General features: G+C 41.4%; 1 protein-coding gene across 3 annotated transcripts in view; it reads left to right on the top strand.

The window, feature by feature from the left end:
- The window catches only part of DNAH5L (dynein axonemal heavy chain 5-like), a 148,852-nt gene extending 132,622 nt beyond the window's left edge, over positions 1 to 16,230 (top strand). For all 3 annotated transcript variants that reach the window (XM_040696426.2, XM_040696427.2, XM_040696425.2), the window contains 3 exons: positions 8,826 to 9,034; positions 14,012 to 14,233; positions 15,532 to 16,230. In XM_040696426.2, the coding sequence (XP_040552360.1) occupies positions 8,826 to 9,034; positions 14,012 to 14,233; positions 15,532 to 15,753 (653 nt within the window). In that variant the 3' untranslated portion in view covers positions 15,754 to 16,230. The remainder of the gene's footprint in view (positions 1 to 8,825; positions 9,035 to 14,011; positions 14,234 to 15,531) is intronic.
- The last annotated feature ends 1,802 nt before the right edge of the window (positions 16,231 to 18,032 follow it).

Here is an 18,032-nt window from a genome sequence, read left to right as displayed (position 1 = left end):
GTGTGCATTTTGACATCTGCCTTTGTCATGCATCTGGCCCTGGCATCATGAACCTGCTAAGACCCCAGTAGCTGCTTATAGCAGATTTAAATTTTCAAATAAATATTGTGTTTCAGATTATAGTTTCAGTCTTCATGTACCGTGTGGCTTTGTGAAAGGAGGTCTGACTATTTATTTCTGCAGGTTGGATGGGAATAGATGGACTTTGTCAATTTTCTTGTTGCTCACTGCGTTGTATCTGGGGAAATACAAACCCCCCTCAGTGAAAGTCTGTGTGCAGCTGAACATGAGAGATGCTAAAGGAATTAGTAGAGCCAGCTTTGTTCCTCTGACTGGAGGGCAGATTAGCAGTGTTCAGCTTTTGGGAGCGGTGAGGATGCTCAGCATGTGTCCAACATGTTTGTTGGCAACCATGCCCAAGCCTGCATCACCACCAATGAACTTTGCTGCCTGGAGGGCAACTTTTTTTGGATCAGATTGTAATAATTAGATGGAAGCTGCACTTTGTACTCGCAGTTATGTCCCAACCAATAGTTCTGTTTTAATTACTTATTGATTGCCCAGAATTTATTTCACAGTTGGTGTAATACAGAGTTTCACATAAATCAGAAAACAGCAGTGATGATTGTCCTCTCAAGTGACCTAAATCAAGACTGCGCTGCAAATAGGGACAACTGTTTAGAGACGAGGAAAGAGAGCTGTTTTCTCATCTTTTCATCTGGGGAGTAGTGAGACATGGGGATTGAACCAAAACTCCAGATCCTAATGGGATATGAAGAACAGATCTTAAGCCCCTGGCAGAGTGACAGTATTCTTTGCAGAGGAGTACAGAAGCTATAGCATTCCTGTGTACGTGCCTTGTCTTCTTTTTGTGCAATGGTATGTACCTCTGGCATGGCATACTAACTCTGTAGCTGTTTACTAGGGACTGGGCACTTTCAGCCACCTCTGCCACTGGAGACAGTGTCCTTAAATAATAAAAGTGAACAGTAATATCCTCGTCAGTTATTCCTAGTCCCTGCTGCAATTTGAGTACAGGCAAATTTTGAGTTAACCTATCTGTGAGATTGGAGTGGAGGCAGGTCTGCATGTACCTCCATGCACCGCAGTAGCACTGGTAAGTGTCTCGATGGCACATATATGTGTATTCTATCACTGAAGAAAGTAAGCAGGGAGATTCTGTGGGAGTTATCCCTAATACCTCTTGAGTAGGTGAAGATGCTCAGCATGTGTCCAACATGTTTGTAGGCAACCATGCCCAAGCCTGAATACCACCAGTAAACCTTGCTGCCTGGAGATATATATATATATTTTTTTATCATATTGTAATAATTATATTGGAGCTGTGCTTTGTACTCTCAGTTATGTCCCAGCCAATTGTTCTGTTTTTGACTATTGATTGCCCAGGAAGTGGGAAGGGAGATTCTGTGGTAGTCATCCCTAATCCCCCTTGAGCAACTTCCATGAATCTTGTCAGTGGAGCGTGCTCGTAGTAGTACTGGAAGTTGATACTGAATCCTTCACAATGGAAATAAAAGCAGCTTTTTAGTGTTTTATTCACGGTGTTTTTACCTGCTTAGTAGTCTGTTTAAAAGCCTGTAGTGTAAAAGAAACAAGTGCCTAGCTCATTTATTTATGAGTATATCTAGATCCTGCTTTGATCAAAAATCTGCATCCACTTGGCATTTGTTTTCAGTAGTGTATTCAAACTAAACCTTTACAACTGTGTACCTCATGAGAAGTTGAAGCCATGTACAAAACTTTGGGTTTGTTATACTTCCCTGTCATATGTATGTGTCTATATATTTGTTATGTGATCACAGAACTCCCACTATTATTTTTGCAATGCTTGCAGAGTTAGATAGATAAGTCCTTTTCATGTTAACCACTTACCTGAGAATGCAGAAAACCCTCTAAAAGCTTTTATTATTAATATGTAAAGATTTGCTTTCACGACTTACTGGCCTGGGGTTTTAATCCATACATTTTACTTGGTACAGAAGGCAAGCATTGTACAAATAGCAATGGGAGTCATAAGCCATAAGGTCAACATAGAAAGGAAAGGAAGTAGAATCAATAGAAGTAGTATCTTCAGAAGTCATCATAGCATCTGTCATGTAGATGTTCTATCAGCCTTAAGCAAACAATCCACTGCAACTACACTATGGCACTCACCACGTTACAAAGCTAGCTTAAATTCATGCACGTAATGCACACAATGCATTGCCTACACACCCAGGCTTGATTTGCTTGACTTGATCTCAGTCATTGATTTGCTACCTGATTAAAAACTATTTAATTACCTGCTTGTAGCTCCTCACTGTCCTTGTACTTTGTTGATAGCCAATGTGTTTGCTTTAGGCCTTCATTGTTGTCATTCATATGAGAATATGTTGAAACACCAAAGACTTCATGTGGACATGAGGCAACACATAATCCTGCATGCATAATAGGAATCTCTTAGAATTCCTAGATCCCATCCACAAACTCTTGTTAAGCCCCTGGAAGAATGAGGTAGATTCACTATTTTTAAAACTCAGAATACTGTGATCTTGGTAGTAGTGTTTTTACCACGATGCTGCAAGTAATTTCTGTTCATTGTACCTTACAATGGGAATGTAACTGAATTCCAAAAGAACTAGGCAATAATCTGTTCTGCTCTACATGGTGAAAAACAGAAGCTTGGGAAACAAATCTTGCTGGAGTGCACAGGAAAGACAGTCTCCAATGAAAGGAAAGATCTTCTTCTTCCCATTGGCTGCAAATATGAGAAGAGATTCAATACCCAGAATGGGTAGATTCCATTTAGATTAACAATGGTTTAAAACTGCTAAGACATAGAATTTTAGTTCAGCTTGTTGACCTTATAGACTTCTGGACTGAAAGATCTTGGGCTTTTACCTTACTGATCCATACAGTGTGTGTGTAAGGCTTGTTAGGATCTATGTATTCCACTTTTGGATGGGGATTTTATCTGAAGACGATTAAGAGCACTCAGTGAAGATATTCATGGAATACAATACTGGGAAATTCATTTGAGGAATGGGAGGGATAAGTCTAGTGTGCCCTGAGGTGTCATTACATTTGGCTCATCTCCATCTCTCATCCATTATTTAGTTCTCATCCACAGTGCCTCCTGTTGTCTTTTGCAAAGTGTGGCATATTATTTCCAGACCTCTCAATAACTGTAATATATGCTTGCTGGCCAGGAAAACTGTTTAGAAACACATTTAAGAGAAAATGCAGAAAACAGTTTATCTGCCTGTTCTATTCTATTTTAGGGTAATGATTTGTATTGCTTTTTAGGATGTGCACATGTTCAATCTATTGATTTAAAATATTTATTTTCAGTCTTTTAGTGGACATAGGCAAGTGCATTTTGTACTGGAGTAGGTTTTCAGAACAGTTTGCAGGGCTAGGCTGTGTGAGGCTACTTTGAAATTTTCTTCCTACTGACTGAAGGAATTTGCAATTTGCTGCTGCAGAAAACTGTGTAGTTTTCTATACATTAAACAAAACAAAACAAAAAAGCATGCAACTCAAGTTTCTTATTTCATCTTTCCTGGCTTGAAGAATTAAATCAGAGGATCCTCTACCAGAAAAGGAAAGTATGAAACAAACGAAACAGAAAGCAGAACAAGGCAAAGGTTGGGTGCAGCTGGAGAGAATAATAGTCTAACATTAAAAAATGGAGAGTGTGTTACACATTGCAGGGCTTGCCTGCTTGATTTACTCTTCGTATTCTGGGGACCAGAAGCAGAAGGAAGTGCTGAATTGTTGAGTGGCTCAGGACGAAAGCAGCACAGTGTAGTTAAATGAGCTTTGAGAGCTGCTCAAAGCTTTGCGAAGCATCTCCAAATGCTGAAGTTCCCAAGTGCTGCAAGTGAAGAAACAGGGAAATAGGAAAGATTGTCTGAAGCAAAGAAATTGATTTCTTTCAGCATAGCAGTAGTGATCAGTCTGCTCATAGGAACATAGTAGGACTTGCAAAGAAAAGATCAGATTTTAGGTATGGGAAAACATATATACCAGCCTTTTTTTTTTTTTTTTTTTTAATCTGTTACTCTGTATATGTAGTACCTCTGGGTAGAATAATAAATAATGCATTCTTTGGGGAAAGCACCAGCGAGTTAGCTGATGCCATAAGGCAGAAATAGAGGAAGGCTTATAACATTAGAAGCAAATTGGGTTTTTCTCCTCAACACATTCAACAAAGAGGGAGTTGCAGCTTGGTGACAGAGGCAAGGAGTGAGTGTCTGGTCCATCCAGAATGATCTGACATTAACAAACCCAGTTGCTTGGGACATAGGCTTCAGTGGGAATTAAAGGCTGAAAAGACTGACTTGCTGTAGTTGTTACAGTGATAGCCAAGAATGGATTGATGCTCTTGCTGAGCTCTCTCCTCTGTGTACTGTTAAGGCTGGCTGTACAGGACAGTGCTCTGCCCAGACTCATTGTCTAGGAAGTATTGTTCTCGAGAGATGGTCTCCAACCCTATTATAATTATGACAGCCACTGGCAAATTGTACTTGATGGAAAAGCTAACTCCTTCTCATCTCATTTATATCATATATAATTATTCTGGTTTTCTTGATTCACATCTGTGCCTGTGGAAAGAGAATCAGTCTGTGAACTGAGGGTTATTTTGTTTCATGCTGGAGTTTTAGATCTTTCATTTCTGACTTCGTCCAGCCATCTGTATGGGAAATTCATACTTTCTAATCCAGATAGAGATTTCCCTAAATGTAAAATTGAAAATGTAGATCCAAACTTTACAAATTCCACCATTTTCAGATAGGTGTGGTAGTGGAAAGGAGCAACTATGTCCTTTGGAAAGTAAGACTTAATAAATTTAGGGCAATGAAAAAAGGAAATTGTAATTCCAAAGCTGCATATACTCTGTGGACAGTATGGTTACAGTGAGTATTGTTTTGGGAGTATCAAAATGCCCTAACATCTTCGACTGACCTGACCTTCCATCAGCCATTTCAGCTGAGCTTTATTCCATTCAAGAGAGGGAATACTGTAAAGTAAAACCAAAAATAACCCAGTTACTAACAGCTGGCTTGTGTGATTCATAATACTTTCTAGCCTGTCACATTAAGTTCATAGGACATTCAGTCTCTTCATATGGTAACCAGGGCTTTGATCTTCTGAGAAGTTAAATGTGAGAAGCGCATGGTGTTGCACTACTCATTCAGTTTATCAAATAGTTTTCCAAATGCATTTATCACCCTTCTCCAGAAAGATACTGTTATTTGTCTCATCTGCTATCAATTTCATTCCTGACAATTACTTTATTTCTTACATTTTTATTTTTATCAGAGTATTATAGCTGCAGGAATGCATCCTGACACCCACAGATGTCATTTGGTGTGCTGTAGTGCTGAAATTCAAGCACTGTATGCCTACTGCCAGGGCTGACACCCACTCACTAGGAATATTTATGCAACTATATGACCGAGGCCAGGGCTGTGAACATACCTCATCCTCAGGAACTCTTTGGCCTAACGCTCTCAGCAGCTGCTCTGAGTCATAACAGGCAGCCATCCTGAGAGGTTGCACCATACTTTGAGGCAGAGTGGTTTTATGTACATACTTGAAAAGCTCCAGCCTGCCTGCAAGAATCACAGAATGTCAGGGATTGGAAGGGACCTCAAAAGATCATCTAGTCCAATCCCCCTGCCAGAGCAGGAACACCTAGATTAGGTGTTTATATTTATTGTTTTTTGTTGCTTTTTTTTCTTTGGAGATCAGTTCAACAAAATATATATTCAACATTATATCTAAACACTGTTTCCTTTTCAGAAGCTCTCAGTAATAATTAGAATGCATTCAAAACTGTAGAACTCTTCCTGTAGAAATTCTATACACCTGTAATCTTCAAGGAAATTAAAGAACCAAGCAACAATTAGCAGAGGTAATACCACTGCAACAAGACTGCAGATGATCATAGAAATCTTCCTCTTTCTGGGTTAGAAACTATTGTGCTCATCTGTAGATGTGATTCAACAGAGAAGCATGTGGCCTCCGGAACCATGTGTCATCTACACCGATGTTGAATAAACATTCCTCAAGTCAGTCTCTTCATAGAACCACTGACTACTTTGAGTTAGAAGGTACCTTAATGATCAACTTACTCCAAACCTCCTTGTCATGTGCAGAGTTGCCACCCAGTAGACCAGGCTGCCCAGAGCCCCATCCAGCCTGTCCTTGAATGCCTCCAGCGATGGAGAATTCGCAGCTCCTCTGGGCAACCTGTTACAGTGCCTCACAAACCTCTGAATGAAAAATTTCCTCTCGATATCTAACCTACATCTCACTTTTGTTAGTTAGAAACCATTCCCCTTGTCCTATAGCTATCTGCCCATGAAAAATGTCAGTCTCCTTACTGATTACAAACTTCCTTCAGAACTGGAAGGCCACAATGAAGTCTCCCCAGAGCCTTCTCTTCTACAGACTAAACAATTCTGGCTCCCTCAACCTTTCTTTGTAGTAGACATGCACCAGCCTTCTGACCATCTTTGTGGCCCTCCTCTGGACCTACTCCAACAACAGTGCATTTTCTTGTACTGGGGGCCCCAGGCCTGGATGGAATACTCCAGATGGAACCTTACAGGAGCAGAGCAGAGGGAGACGATCATATCCCTCTCCCTGATGGCCACACCTCTTTTGACACAGCCCAGAACATAGCTGGCCTTCCAGGCTGCAAGTGCACACTGCTGGCTCATGTCCAGCTTTTCATTCACCAAGAACCTGAAATTTTTCTTCACAGGGCTGCTCTCATGCAGTTTTTCTTGCAGTCTCTACTCATGTCTGGGATTGCCCTGATCCAAGTGCAACACCAAGTTCTTGGCCTTCTTGACCCATGTTCAATTCGAATCATAGAATGGCTTCCCCAGAACTGGGAAGAAAATGTGGCTCTCTCATAACCCCTGTTTCAGGAGAAAGTTGGCTCTATCTGCCTGAAAAGAAGAAAGAACCAAAGGTGAAAGTGTTATTTCTCAGTTCAGACAGCAGTGATCCTGAGAAGGGGACTCTGTTCACTTGTTTTCTGCTCTCGCTAAGGTTACTCTGAAATTGAAACCAACATGTTCTGCATGATTTGTTTTTCACTTTTTCTGCCTCCAGAGGGCTAATCAAGTGTACAATCTAATACTACGTTTTTGTAGGCAAAAGAGAGATGACACAGAGTGACTTCTTCCTTAAATGCTTGTGCTTAGCTTTCTATTAGAGAGGGTTTATACCTAAAGAGGATGTTTACGAATTGTGTTATAAAATACTTTTTACATATCCCAGAACACAAATGTGAACCTGACTATGAAGCCATTACAGAGAATGCAGAATAGCTTGATGTGCTTGCTATAGTCTGTACTACTGCAGCACTTTTTAATACCTGGGGTTTTGTAAAAAGTGATTTTTCTCATAGCATTTGCTGCATAGAAAGAGATGCATGTAAATGAGAGCAAGTCACTTGTGGCAGTAAGGGACATAGTTTAGTGATGGGATTCAATATGTTAGGTAGATGGTTGGACTCGGTGATCTTGAAGGCCCTTTCCAACCTAAATGATTCTATGATTATCTGCTGGAAGAAAATGAAGCCTATTTGACGTTGATATATAGTTACAAAGCAGCAGATTTGCATACTATTATACAGGTGTTTAGAGTAGCCACTGCATTCATCTAAATTAAAAGCTGGTGTTTGGTTTCTGGATATTCTCCTCTTTCTCCTCAACTGGGAACCTGCCATGGAAGCAAGGTATTTGGAATGCCTGCTTAATACAGGAATCATTTCCATACAGATATGTTGAGATAGGCAAGTGCAGCTCATCTTTACAGTCACCAAATAACCCTTCTGGCAGTAACAACAGTTGTGTTTACGATGATGTAGTGAACACTGATATTACAGGAACATATAATCAGAATGGGGGCTATCAGATCAGTTTCTTCAGTTTAAAATATCTCAGTTGGAATACAGAAGATATCCTACCCTGCCCCGCCCTACCCTACCCTACCCTACCCTACCCTACCCTACCCTACCCTACCCTACCCTATCCTATCCTATCCTATCCTATCCTATCCTATCCTATCCTATCCTATCCTATCCTATCCTATCCTATCCTATCCCACATAGTGCTTACTGTCAGTACTGATGACAGTACGGACTGGTAAGATGTTTTGGCTCATGGAATGGCAAGTGTCATATAATAATCACATATTTGCCAATATTTTAATGGAGACAACAGTACTGCGCATGGATAATACGAGCATACACTGACAAAATAAATATAAAAACAAATAAATCTTGCCTCTAGCTTTATTCTACATACTCTTTTCCTACTGGCAATTTTGATAATGGAAGTGTACAAAGTATATCATTAATAGCAGTGAATTTCATGAATATAATAACTGTCAGTACATGCTGAGGATATAGATGAGTTATACTGTATATCTCTATCATTGATCATGTATTTGGGAGCCATTAAAATATATTAAAAAGTTTTAAATGATTAATCACATTCCAAAGGCAGCATCAATATAATGAATATAAATATTGTATGTGAAGGAGAAGGAGTTGTTTAAAAAAATCTCTATTTCTGATCAAAATCACAGACGAAATATCTTTTATCTTGTCACATTTCCTTTGAATTGAGTCTTATAAATTTGTGCAAATTAACTACACACTGATAAGACTTTGGTGCAACAGGTGTGCAATTAAGGGACAACAAAGGAGGGTTTATTAGACTCAGGATGTCATTTGAAAATTTTAATTGCCTTTGTGAGCCCAGGGAAAGTTCATTCTGAATGTTTTACTTATCTTCCAGGAACCATAATTATGTCAGAAGAACTGCGAGATGCATTGGATAGTATGTATGATGCCAGAATTCCCAAACTATGGTTTCGGATTTCCTGGGAGTCTACAACTTTAGGATTTTGGTTTACTGAGCTTCTTGAAAGAAACCAGCAGTTCAGCACTTGGCTCCTGGACGGCCGACCGAATCAGTTCTGGATGACGGGGTTCTTTAATCCACAGGTGGGTCTGACGGATTGATACAACTGCTATGTAACAGATTACACCCTGAGAGAACTTCGAGCTAACTCCATCACGACTATCCTAAGTATAATCTAAGTATATTTTTAGGTAGATATAACATAAATTAAGTGCAAAATCTAGTGAATTTTTTGCTTGACAAAAAATGACACCGTGAAATAATGGAATGCCCCAACCCTGGAGGTGCTCAAGACCAGATTGGATGGGGCCCTGGGCAGCTGAGCTGGCAGGGGGCAGCCCTGCCCATGGCACGGGGTGGGTCTGGGTGGGCTTTGAGGTCCCTTCCAACCCAAACCATTCTGTGATTCAATCTTCTGATTGTTTTGACTGTAGGGTAGAAATGGCATTTTTTCCCCCATTTCCACGTTTCCTGTTTTTTTCCTCTCCTGTGCTACAGTAATCTGTTGTTCACTCATTATGTGGAAACCCCTTAAAGGACAAAACAAGGTATGGTTGAAAACTTTGACATAGGAAAAAGAGATCTGGGTTTCATTCTCAGTCCTTGTAAATCAGTTCCTTGAAATGGAAGGCTTGTTATTTATACCACCCCAGGCTTGTGCCAGTCTTGATCTGGAGAGACAAATAAAACATACAGCCCCTGCCCTGCACCCCAAAATAAAACACTGATACAAAGTGAAAAACAAAAAGAAAAAAGGGAACAGCTGAGAGCAGAGTTAAAAGAGGTGAAGCACACATACTTCGGTGATGCGTAGATCCCCTGCACAGATAACCACATTCATTAAAGCTTTTTGTGATTCACAGATGTTTATGGGAACAGTGAATTGTGGAAGTGAGTCATTGGGAGAGCATCCAGCCAACAGGTTGCTCTGGAGCCTTAGCAAAGAGCTATTTTAAAGATGTATTTTAATCTCAGTACTTGTTAGCAATGCAAAAGCTAGCTGAAACAGCTGCCTCGAAGAGGGAAAGCAACAGTGGCAAATATTCTCTAGCGCTGCTGCTGGGAAATGCTCATCTATCATCTAGCCTGTCTGTCAACTGTCTGCCCATACAACTTCGCAGCACAGAAGCGTGCTTATGAAATCTCTGAGTAAAGGGTTCCCAAGCAGAAGTATGAAAGAGAGTAGAAGTGGTTTTAATGAAACGATTATGCTTCTGTACTTGATTTGTTAAGAACACTAAAATATTCCTAAGTAATTGTTGCAATGATCAGGTTGGATGCAACCCTGAGGGGCTCTGGCTTTTGTTACTATTTGCTTTTGCACTACAGATGAGGAAGAGCTGACACAGATTTTGTACTGGCTGTTTTAGCTGGCTTTGTTTTTGCTGCTTGGGGTTGTGTCGGTCCTGAAATTTGGCCAGCCCAGTTGAGGCATTCTGCATTTCTTTCGGATCCATGTGTCTGGATTACTCAAAAAAGCTGCCAAGTAATCAGAGTAAAATGTCCCCAGACACGTCACGATTTAATAGAGCATAGTAAGTGAGAAAGCCTCTAGAAATTCTAAAACTAAACACTTCATGACACATAGTTCCAGAAGTCCCTAAATGCATACTGCGCAGAGAAAAAAAAATCCAGACGAAGATGTGTCTACCTGACTTAAACAACCATTGGTGCTGACAATCACAGATTTCATAATCAGATGTTTATTTCTGTAGTCTCTGTTTTCTGTAACCCAGGCTGTGGGAACATTCTACAAGAAATTGGTCTGAACAAAGATGCATTTTCTATTTAGCTAAATATTATTTTTGTTAATGATGTTGCTGTGCTTAAAGCCATTATTTCACACGTTAAGAAAATTGATTTCCATCTTCTCAAGCAAGCTGAGGTGATGAAGTGCTGGTTCTAATGGTTTAATGGCTTGTTTGTAACAGCTGAGAAACTCTCAGAAAAAATCCTTTCATTTGGGAGAGGAAATGCAGCTCCTAAATAATTTGTAATTTGCCTACTTGCATAGATCTCACTGCTCGCTTTATAGTCAATGGATAAATGCCATGGATAACAGAAGACAATAAGGTAGATTTATAGCACTGGGAGAATGAAACACTCTGGCAATAAAAAAATAAATAGGACCTGACTTTGCCTTCCCTTGTCCTGGTTATATACTGGGATAAATTCAGTGGTTGCACAGAAGTTAATTTTTATTTATAGTGATACAAATGAGGGCAAGCTGAGGGTTCTGTGTGAAAGAGAAACCGATTCCTTTTGTGTGTCTGCATTGGGCCAAGTCAATCACCAAACAAAGAGTGCCTCCTGGATGTAGTCCTCAAAACCACAGCGCTATGCATCTTCCATTTCTACCTTCCCATTACCTTATTGTGCTGGATACTGCTTTATTGCTTCCTTGTTTGCATCACTGTATCATCCAGCTGCTGTCACTTGTCCTATATGTGGATTTTAAGCCCTGTGAGGCAGAACTGTCTTCCTGGTTGTAGAGTGCTCAGCGTAATGAACCCCCAGCCTATTTCCAAGAGCCTGAGATGCCAAAGTAATGTGAATACTAATAGGAAGATGAAGTGCAATGGCTCCATTGCTCGGAGCCTGCTTCATTCCATAGTAACCCTGCAATATTTTGCTCACTGGAGGAAATAAAAAATAAGTGACAAACAAGGAACCCCACAAGCAAGGTAAAAGAGACGATTATGTGATCTTGGAAACAACAGACATTGGTTTCTTTACTTCATGTCATAGCTTCCATGGATGCCTGATTCTGGAAGGTTCAGAGTTAGAATGCATGGGTTGTTAGGAGGCAAAGGAGCCAATGTTTAGCAGCCTTCAGTGAGCAGGCCAGGGAGGTGTTCGGGAAAGAACAGGTGAGGAAAAGAAGAAATCATTTTCTGTGGTTCAAAATTTTAACCACCTCCCGGCTCAAAAACAAAACAACAACAAACAAAAAACCCACCCAACCAAAAACAAAACAAAAAGTAACCCTCCAAAAACCAAAAACAAAACAACAAGAACATCAAGAAAAAGCAACTAACCAAACAGGGCAAAGATACTAGAAATTAAAACAGGTTTCAATACTAGAAATCAAAACTGGGGCTCCTTGTCCCAGTTTTAACACCATACTGGATTCATTCTAATGGGAATATTATTAGTTACAAGTCCCACTGCAGAGAGCGTATAGGTTCAGTCATCTCTGCAAGAAGAGTCTGCTGACTAAATCTTATCCCTGAAGACAACGTACAGATCTGAGCTTACTTTTATATCTGTATTTCCACAGAGCCTTTGAACTGATTCCCTGAGTGCAGTCACTGCTCTGCCCTGTCCTCTTCCTGCTCTTCTCCCTTTCATATTTCAGTAGATTTGGGTCTGGTGGCCCAGTGGGGCCTTCTGGCAGTGAATGCTGTGTGTTTTAAACTAATGGTACTATCATGCTTCCCCAAATTAAAATTCCACAAATTAACTACAAGGATTCTGCTTTCATTTAATGGCCATTCTGATAGAAGAACTTGGCCTTTAATCCTGTCTCCCTTAGCGGTGTGCAAGAGTTCTCAACTACTTCAAATGCAATTACAATTATCTTTGCTATCACAAAAGCTCTTTGCAATACTTGTCCTGGGGTTCCTGGAATGGCATTAATGAGAAGCCACCAATGTCATTTAACTGAAACATCCGAGTTCATGAATGACATCTCTTAATGGAAGGGGTGCTTTGTTGCTGGGAGGTGCTGAGGCCTGCAGCAGAATCACCATGCTCAGCTGTCAGATGCTAGCCCTACACCAAGACCAAGATGCTGCTGTTGCTGCATGTAGCTTCTTTTTCTTTCCTTCAGCCTCCTCTATGATTGGATGAATAAAAGTAAACTACAAATTTTAATCAATTCCCTCATTACTACTGATTTCTTAGAATCATAGAATTGCTCAGGTTGGAAAAGACCTTAGAGATCATCGAGTCCAACCACAACCCAACCATACTACCCTAACAACCCTCCGCTAAATCATGGCCCTGAGCACCACATCCAAACGGTTTTTAAACACATCCAGGGATGGTGACTCAACCACTTCCCTGGGGAGCCTATTCCAGTGCATAACAACCCTTTCTGTAAAGAAGTTTTTCCTGATATCCAACCCAAACCTCCCCTGGTGCAACTTGAGGCCATTTCCCCTCATCCTGTCACCTGTCACCAGTGAAAAGAGATCAGCTCCGCCCTCGCTGTAAGCACCTTACCAGATGTCCTCCCTCATGTTCCTTTATAGCAGAGAATGAGTTTCTTAGAATCACAGAATGGTTTGGGTTGGAAAGGACCTTTAAGATCACATAGTTCCAACCTGCCTGCTGTATGCAGAGACACCTCCCACTAGACCAGGTTGCTCAAAGTCTCATCCAGCCTGACCTTCAGCGCTTCCAGGGAGGGGGCATTCACTGGGCTGGGAAACCTGTTCCAGTGTCTATTGTTGAAATGCTAAGTGTTTATCTTGTTGATGTCTGCAGCAGTATGCTGTGTTAGTGCACTGAAGCTTTGCACTGAGCAGCAGTTATGTTTTGCCCTGCTGACAGGGGCATTTCAGCAGTTAATTACATGATCCCAGTTTGTACTTCCTTTGTGGTCTGTAAAAGGCATTGGGAATTGTTGACTGAAAAGCATTTTTACAGTGTTCCTACAAGGAAAGGTAATACAGCGCATTATTATTGGTGCCTTAGCAATTACCTGCATTTAAACTCTTACAAATCACATTTATTTGCTAGCTGTGTAAACCTTTCTCCATTTGGCTCGTTATAAAGTAGGTGTGTATGGTGAGATGAGTTAGACCTATGCATTGAATAGGCCACTTTGGTGACCTCTTTGCCAGCACAAGCATAGCAAGTGTATACAAAATGCCTGGCACTGGGACAGTGTAAGAAAGCAATGGAGTTACACTACTGAAATCAGTTTTATATGTAGATGAGATTCTGTGGGTTGAGGTTTATACTGCTTGTGTCCCTGTTGTATAGGAAAGCAGTTGGCAGTGGGTGCATTCAAGCCTCTTCAAAAGCCCCTGTGTTATATTTGATCTCCTCAGGGATTCCTCACTGCCATGAGGCAGGAGACCACACGCTCAAATTTAGCAAAAGGATGGGCACTTGACAATGTTGTTTTGCACAACGAGGTGACCAAGATGATGAAAGAAGACGTGGCTGGCCCGCCTCCCGCTGACATTGGTGGGGTCTATATATACGGCCTTCTCCTCGAAGGGGCTGGTTGGGACCGCAGGAACAGCAAGCTGGTCGAGTCATCACCAAAGGTAAAGACCGATGGAACATCACTGACTGGAGTGTAACATGGTGTGTTCAGAGAAAGCCAGAAAGTATTCCGAGTGCTTGCAGCATAGGTTTCACAGCAGGTTGTAAGAGGGTAAAGTAATAGCAGGACTGGGAAGAGGACAGGGTGTTTACCCACCACAACAGACCAAAAAGCCTCTGTCAGAAGATGAGTTTGGGAGGCGCTGCACTTGAGTAGACCAGTTGCTGGGCTCCTTGGCTTCAGGCACTGAAGTACATCTGAATGAGTGCAACCCTTGATCAGCCTCCTTTGGACCGAGAGTGTGAGCCCTGTCACTGTTCCCAGAGTCCAGGCCTGCTCTGATCGCAGTGTTTAGGTGACTAGAAGCCCCTGGCACTGCTTTTGAATTACCGGTATTCATTCTGGGCTTCTGGTCAGTTATCCGTGTATGGAGTTACATTTTGCTCAGGCAACTGAGCACATTTAAAGCCTAGGTAAGGAGCAGTGATTGCATGCTCTGGTCAGTGTTCAGGGAAAGCTGCCACTGTGTGTGCTGGTAAACTTTTGTTCTGTCCTGGAAGTGGAGTTGAGGACATTGCTCTCTGTAGGTAAAACGCTTCTGTACCTGGCTGAGGGCAATGTTTTCCAAACCAAATCTTGCCAGTGGCAGCTTCTGGTACTCAGTTCCTGCTTTGTGAAAATACATCCTTCATGTATGGAGTTTGCCCAGGTGCTCTGGCATCATCAGCAAGAGCTGTTGGTTTGAGACTTTTCTCTGCCTCTGCTAATGAGTACTGTGTATTACTAGAAGACCGGAGGGATCTCCTTTGAATAAAACCCAGGAGGCGCCCTGGGCCTTTGGAGCTGCACTGCCAACAGCATGAATGTAACAGGGAGGCTTACTGAATACAGCTAGGCCTCTGCAGCTCTGGCCCTGCCATTCAAGGACCAGGAGATGGGGAAAGAATGGGGAACACCTTCTAGAGATGAAAAGGATGGGGAAAAAAGCAATGGTCTTGCTCCCTCCTAGAACCATGCTGCCATTTTTTCAACCTTTACCATGTGTGCAGCTTTGTGGGTTTCTCTTGCTTTCTGTTCCTTCCAAGATTCCTGAAGTCTGCTCTCTCTGAGCTGCCAGTGGCTTAAAGACAGGTTGGGGTCAGTGCAGTAGTGAGCATAGGGCTTGGATGCTTCTGTATGCTTCTGCTGAGGGGCTGCTGTTCTTGCTGGAGTTCACCAGTGAGTCCAGTTCCAGCATGCTGGAGTTTGGTTACCCTGTCCTGCTAATACTGAGCCCAGTGTCTTTTTTAACATTTTCAGGTGCTGTTCACAAGTCTTCCTGTGGTTCATGTGTATGCTGTCAGCACGACAGCACTACAGGACCCAAAGAAGCAACAAGGCAATATGTACTACTCCTGTCCTGTCTACAAAAAGCCTCGGAGGACAGATCTGACATACATTTTCTCTTTGTACCTGAAAACAGTGCAGAATCCTGATCACTGGACTTTACGGGGGGTGGCACTGCTCTGCAGTTCAAAGTGAGGACCAACAAATAGCTCTAAAAAAAAGCAACCACCTAGGAAATAAGCCTGAAGCCAGTAGGAATCCCATTGTGATTTTTAGAGTGGTGTGGGAATTAGCAAGTGAGGTACAGAGATTGTGTTAATCATACATAGATCAGTTTACTCTCTTCAGAGTGAATACACCTAAATGTATTGAACCTGGGAATGTGAGAGGAAAACAGGTATAGCAGCTGTTGTAAAGCATGAATACATTCAGCTAGTTTGCTCTTACAGGAAACGCTAGGGAAAATGTGCTTATGATAGTGATAACTGCTCTAACATTTATGGTGGTTCTTTTGTAGATGCTGTCTTTTCTTCCTTGTGTAAGTCTTCTTTACAGTACACTATGATTCTTTTTAAAATCAACTTTGTAGTTAAAAACTTATCATGCTTAGCATTATTAAAGCAGTAATGATGAGTGAGTTAAACTCATAATAAAACTTCATCCATTTCTGCACATACGTGAATGCACTTGATTTTTGCATTTGTAAACTTGCTGAGTGGTTTTACAGATGGATGCTGCTATTCCCTTGAATAGTCCCTTGTATATGGAAATGGTAGTAGAAGTGAGTTTCTCTTTGCACAAGTTACTGCTTTTCCACATGTTAGCTCATTGCCAAACCTGTGTTCCGTTAGAAGGAAGATGTGCACACACCCAATTCTTAGTGAGAAGAAGTTAAGAAACCCTTCTCAGAGTAAGCATGCCTGAACACCACTTTGGCCCAACTCATATTTGCTCCGTTGGTGTTATTGCCTTGAGTCCTGCAGCCTCGAACCTCTCAACTGCATTTTATGCTGTATTTTGCATTAGTCTAGGTTAAAAACAAACAAACAAACAAACAAAAAAACGTATGTATGTATGTATATATATATATATAAAGGTAGAAGATACAGAAGCCATTTCTGGGAGTAGATTCACCTGAAAACCTCTGCAGTTTACCCTATGATTGAAGGGTGATTGGTGCTTCTCTTAATAGACAGCTATTGGCCAAAAATGTGTTTGGCTTTTTTCACTAGCACAAATTCAAAGCAAAATAAATTGCTGTTGGATGTTCTGAAAGAAAGACTTGCAGTGAGTGCTTCATTACTCACTTTTTTCCCCTCCTTGTAAGCACCTGCAATCTTCTCGTTCTTTTCAGCCACCATCTAAGAAGGTAGTTCACCTTTCCCCACACCCAGTTTCACTCTGCTGTTAGCAACCACAGGGTTCTTTCCATAAGGAAGTTTGATATTCTCAGTCCTACCCACTACTAAGCAGGAAGGGCCAAGTTTCTTCTTGGAAAACCGAGCAGCTGGAGCAGGATTCCTTTAGAACTTGCTTCACATGGGATGCAGGTAGGATGATCTTACCCAGTGACACCACCTGTTCCAAATATCTGCTCCTGGCCTCCTGCAGCACGGCTGTACGTCAGCATGTCAGCTGACTCCACTGAGAATTCTGCTTATGAGAAAGCTGAAGGACTGGGCCTTGAGATCTTTGCCCTGCAAATCACGAAGAAGGTAAGAGAGACTTCCAATGGGGAATGCCTGTGCTGTGGTATAGAAAATGAGGATTTAATCTGTAGGGTTCTCCCCGCTTCCTATCTTTTTGAGGGGTAATGGTGTTAATTTTAACCTCTTGGTGCATGCAAAATTCATGTCAGTGACACTGATAAATCTTAAAATGAAGAGCATACGCTGAGTTACTTTGCACACTTGAAGTACTTACTACTTGTTATGAAAACAGTTAATCCTTTGAACAACTGAATTTAGAAGTACTCATTAAAAATATGTATTCAGTTGAGCTTATATGTTGTGGTCCATGGAAACGGCATCACTTCCTTTCTTTGTCAAGTAGATTAAGAAATTAAACTCTGCGTAAAGAAAATCTATAGGCACGTGGTTCTAGCATGTAGTGTTCTCAAGAAGAGAAAAAAACCCAAAGTGACAGCTTCTTTGATCCTTTCACTTCAGCAACTAATGCCTGTTTTGTCAGTTCTGGAAGACCTCAAATCTTGCAGAGCAGAAGGCAGGTGACATCACAGGGGAACCGGACCATTGGTACAGGGTTCCACTACAGGCAGGGACAGTTCTGTGCCCAACAGGAAGAAGACCATGGCCACCTGCTTCCAGAAAATTCTGTAAACTAGCTAAAAAACAAAACCTTCAACGTATCCCATCATTAAAACGTCTCTTTTCCTTTCCACTTGTGCTTACCATGCAGCGAAAATGCACCACTGACTGTTGAAAGAGGTATCTTACTCTGCCTGTTTCCCTCCC

Source organism: Gallus gallus, chromosome 2 (genome assembly GCF_016699485.2).
Source record: "Gallus gallus isolate bGalGal1 chromosome 2, bGalGal1.mat.broiler.GRCg7b, whole genome shotgun sequence".
NCBI classification, from domain to species: domain Eukaryota; kingdom Metazoa; phylum Chordata; class Aves; order Galliformes; family Phasianidae; genus Gallus; species Gallus gallus.
Note: the sequence above shows the minus strand (reverse complement) of the source record. Positions and strands in the feature narration are given on the sequence as shown.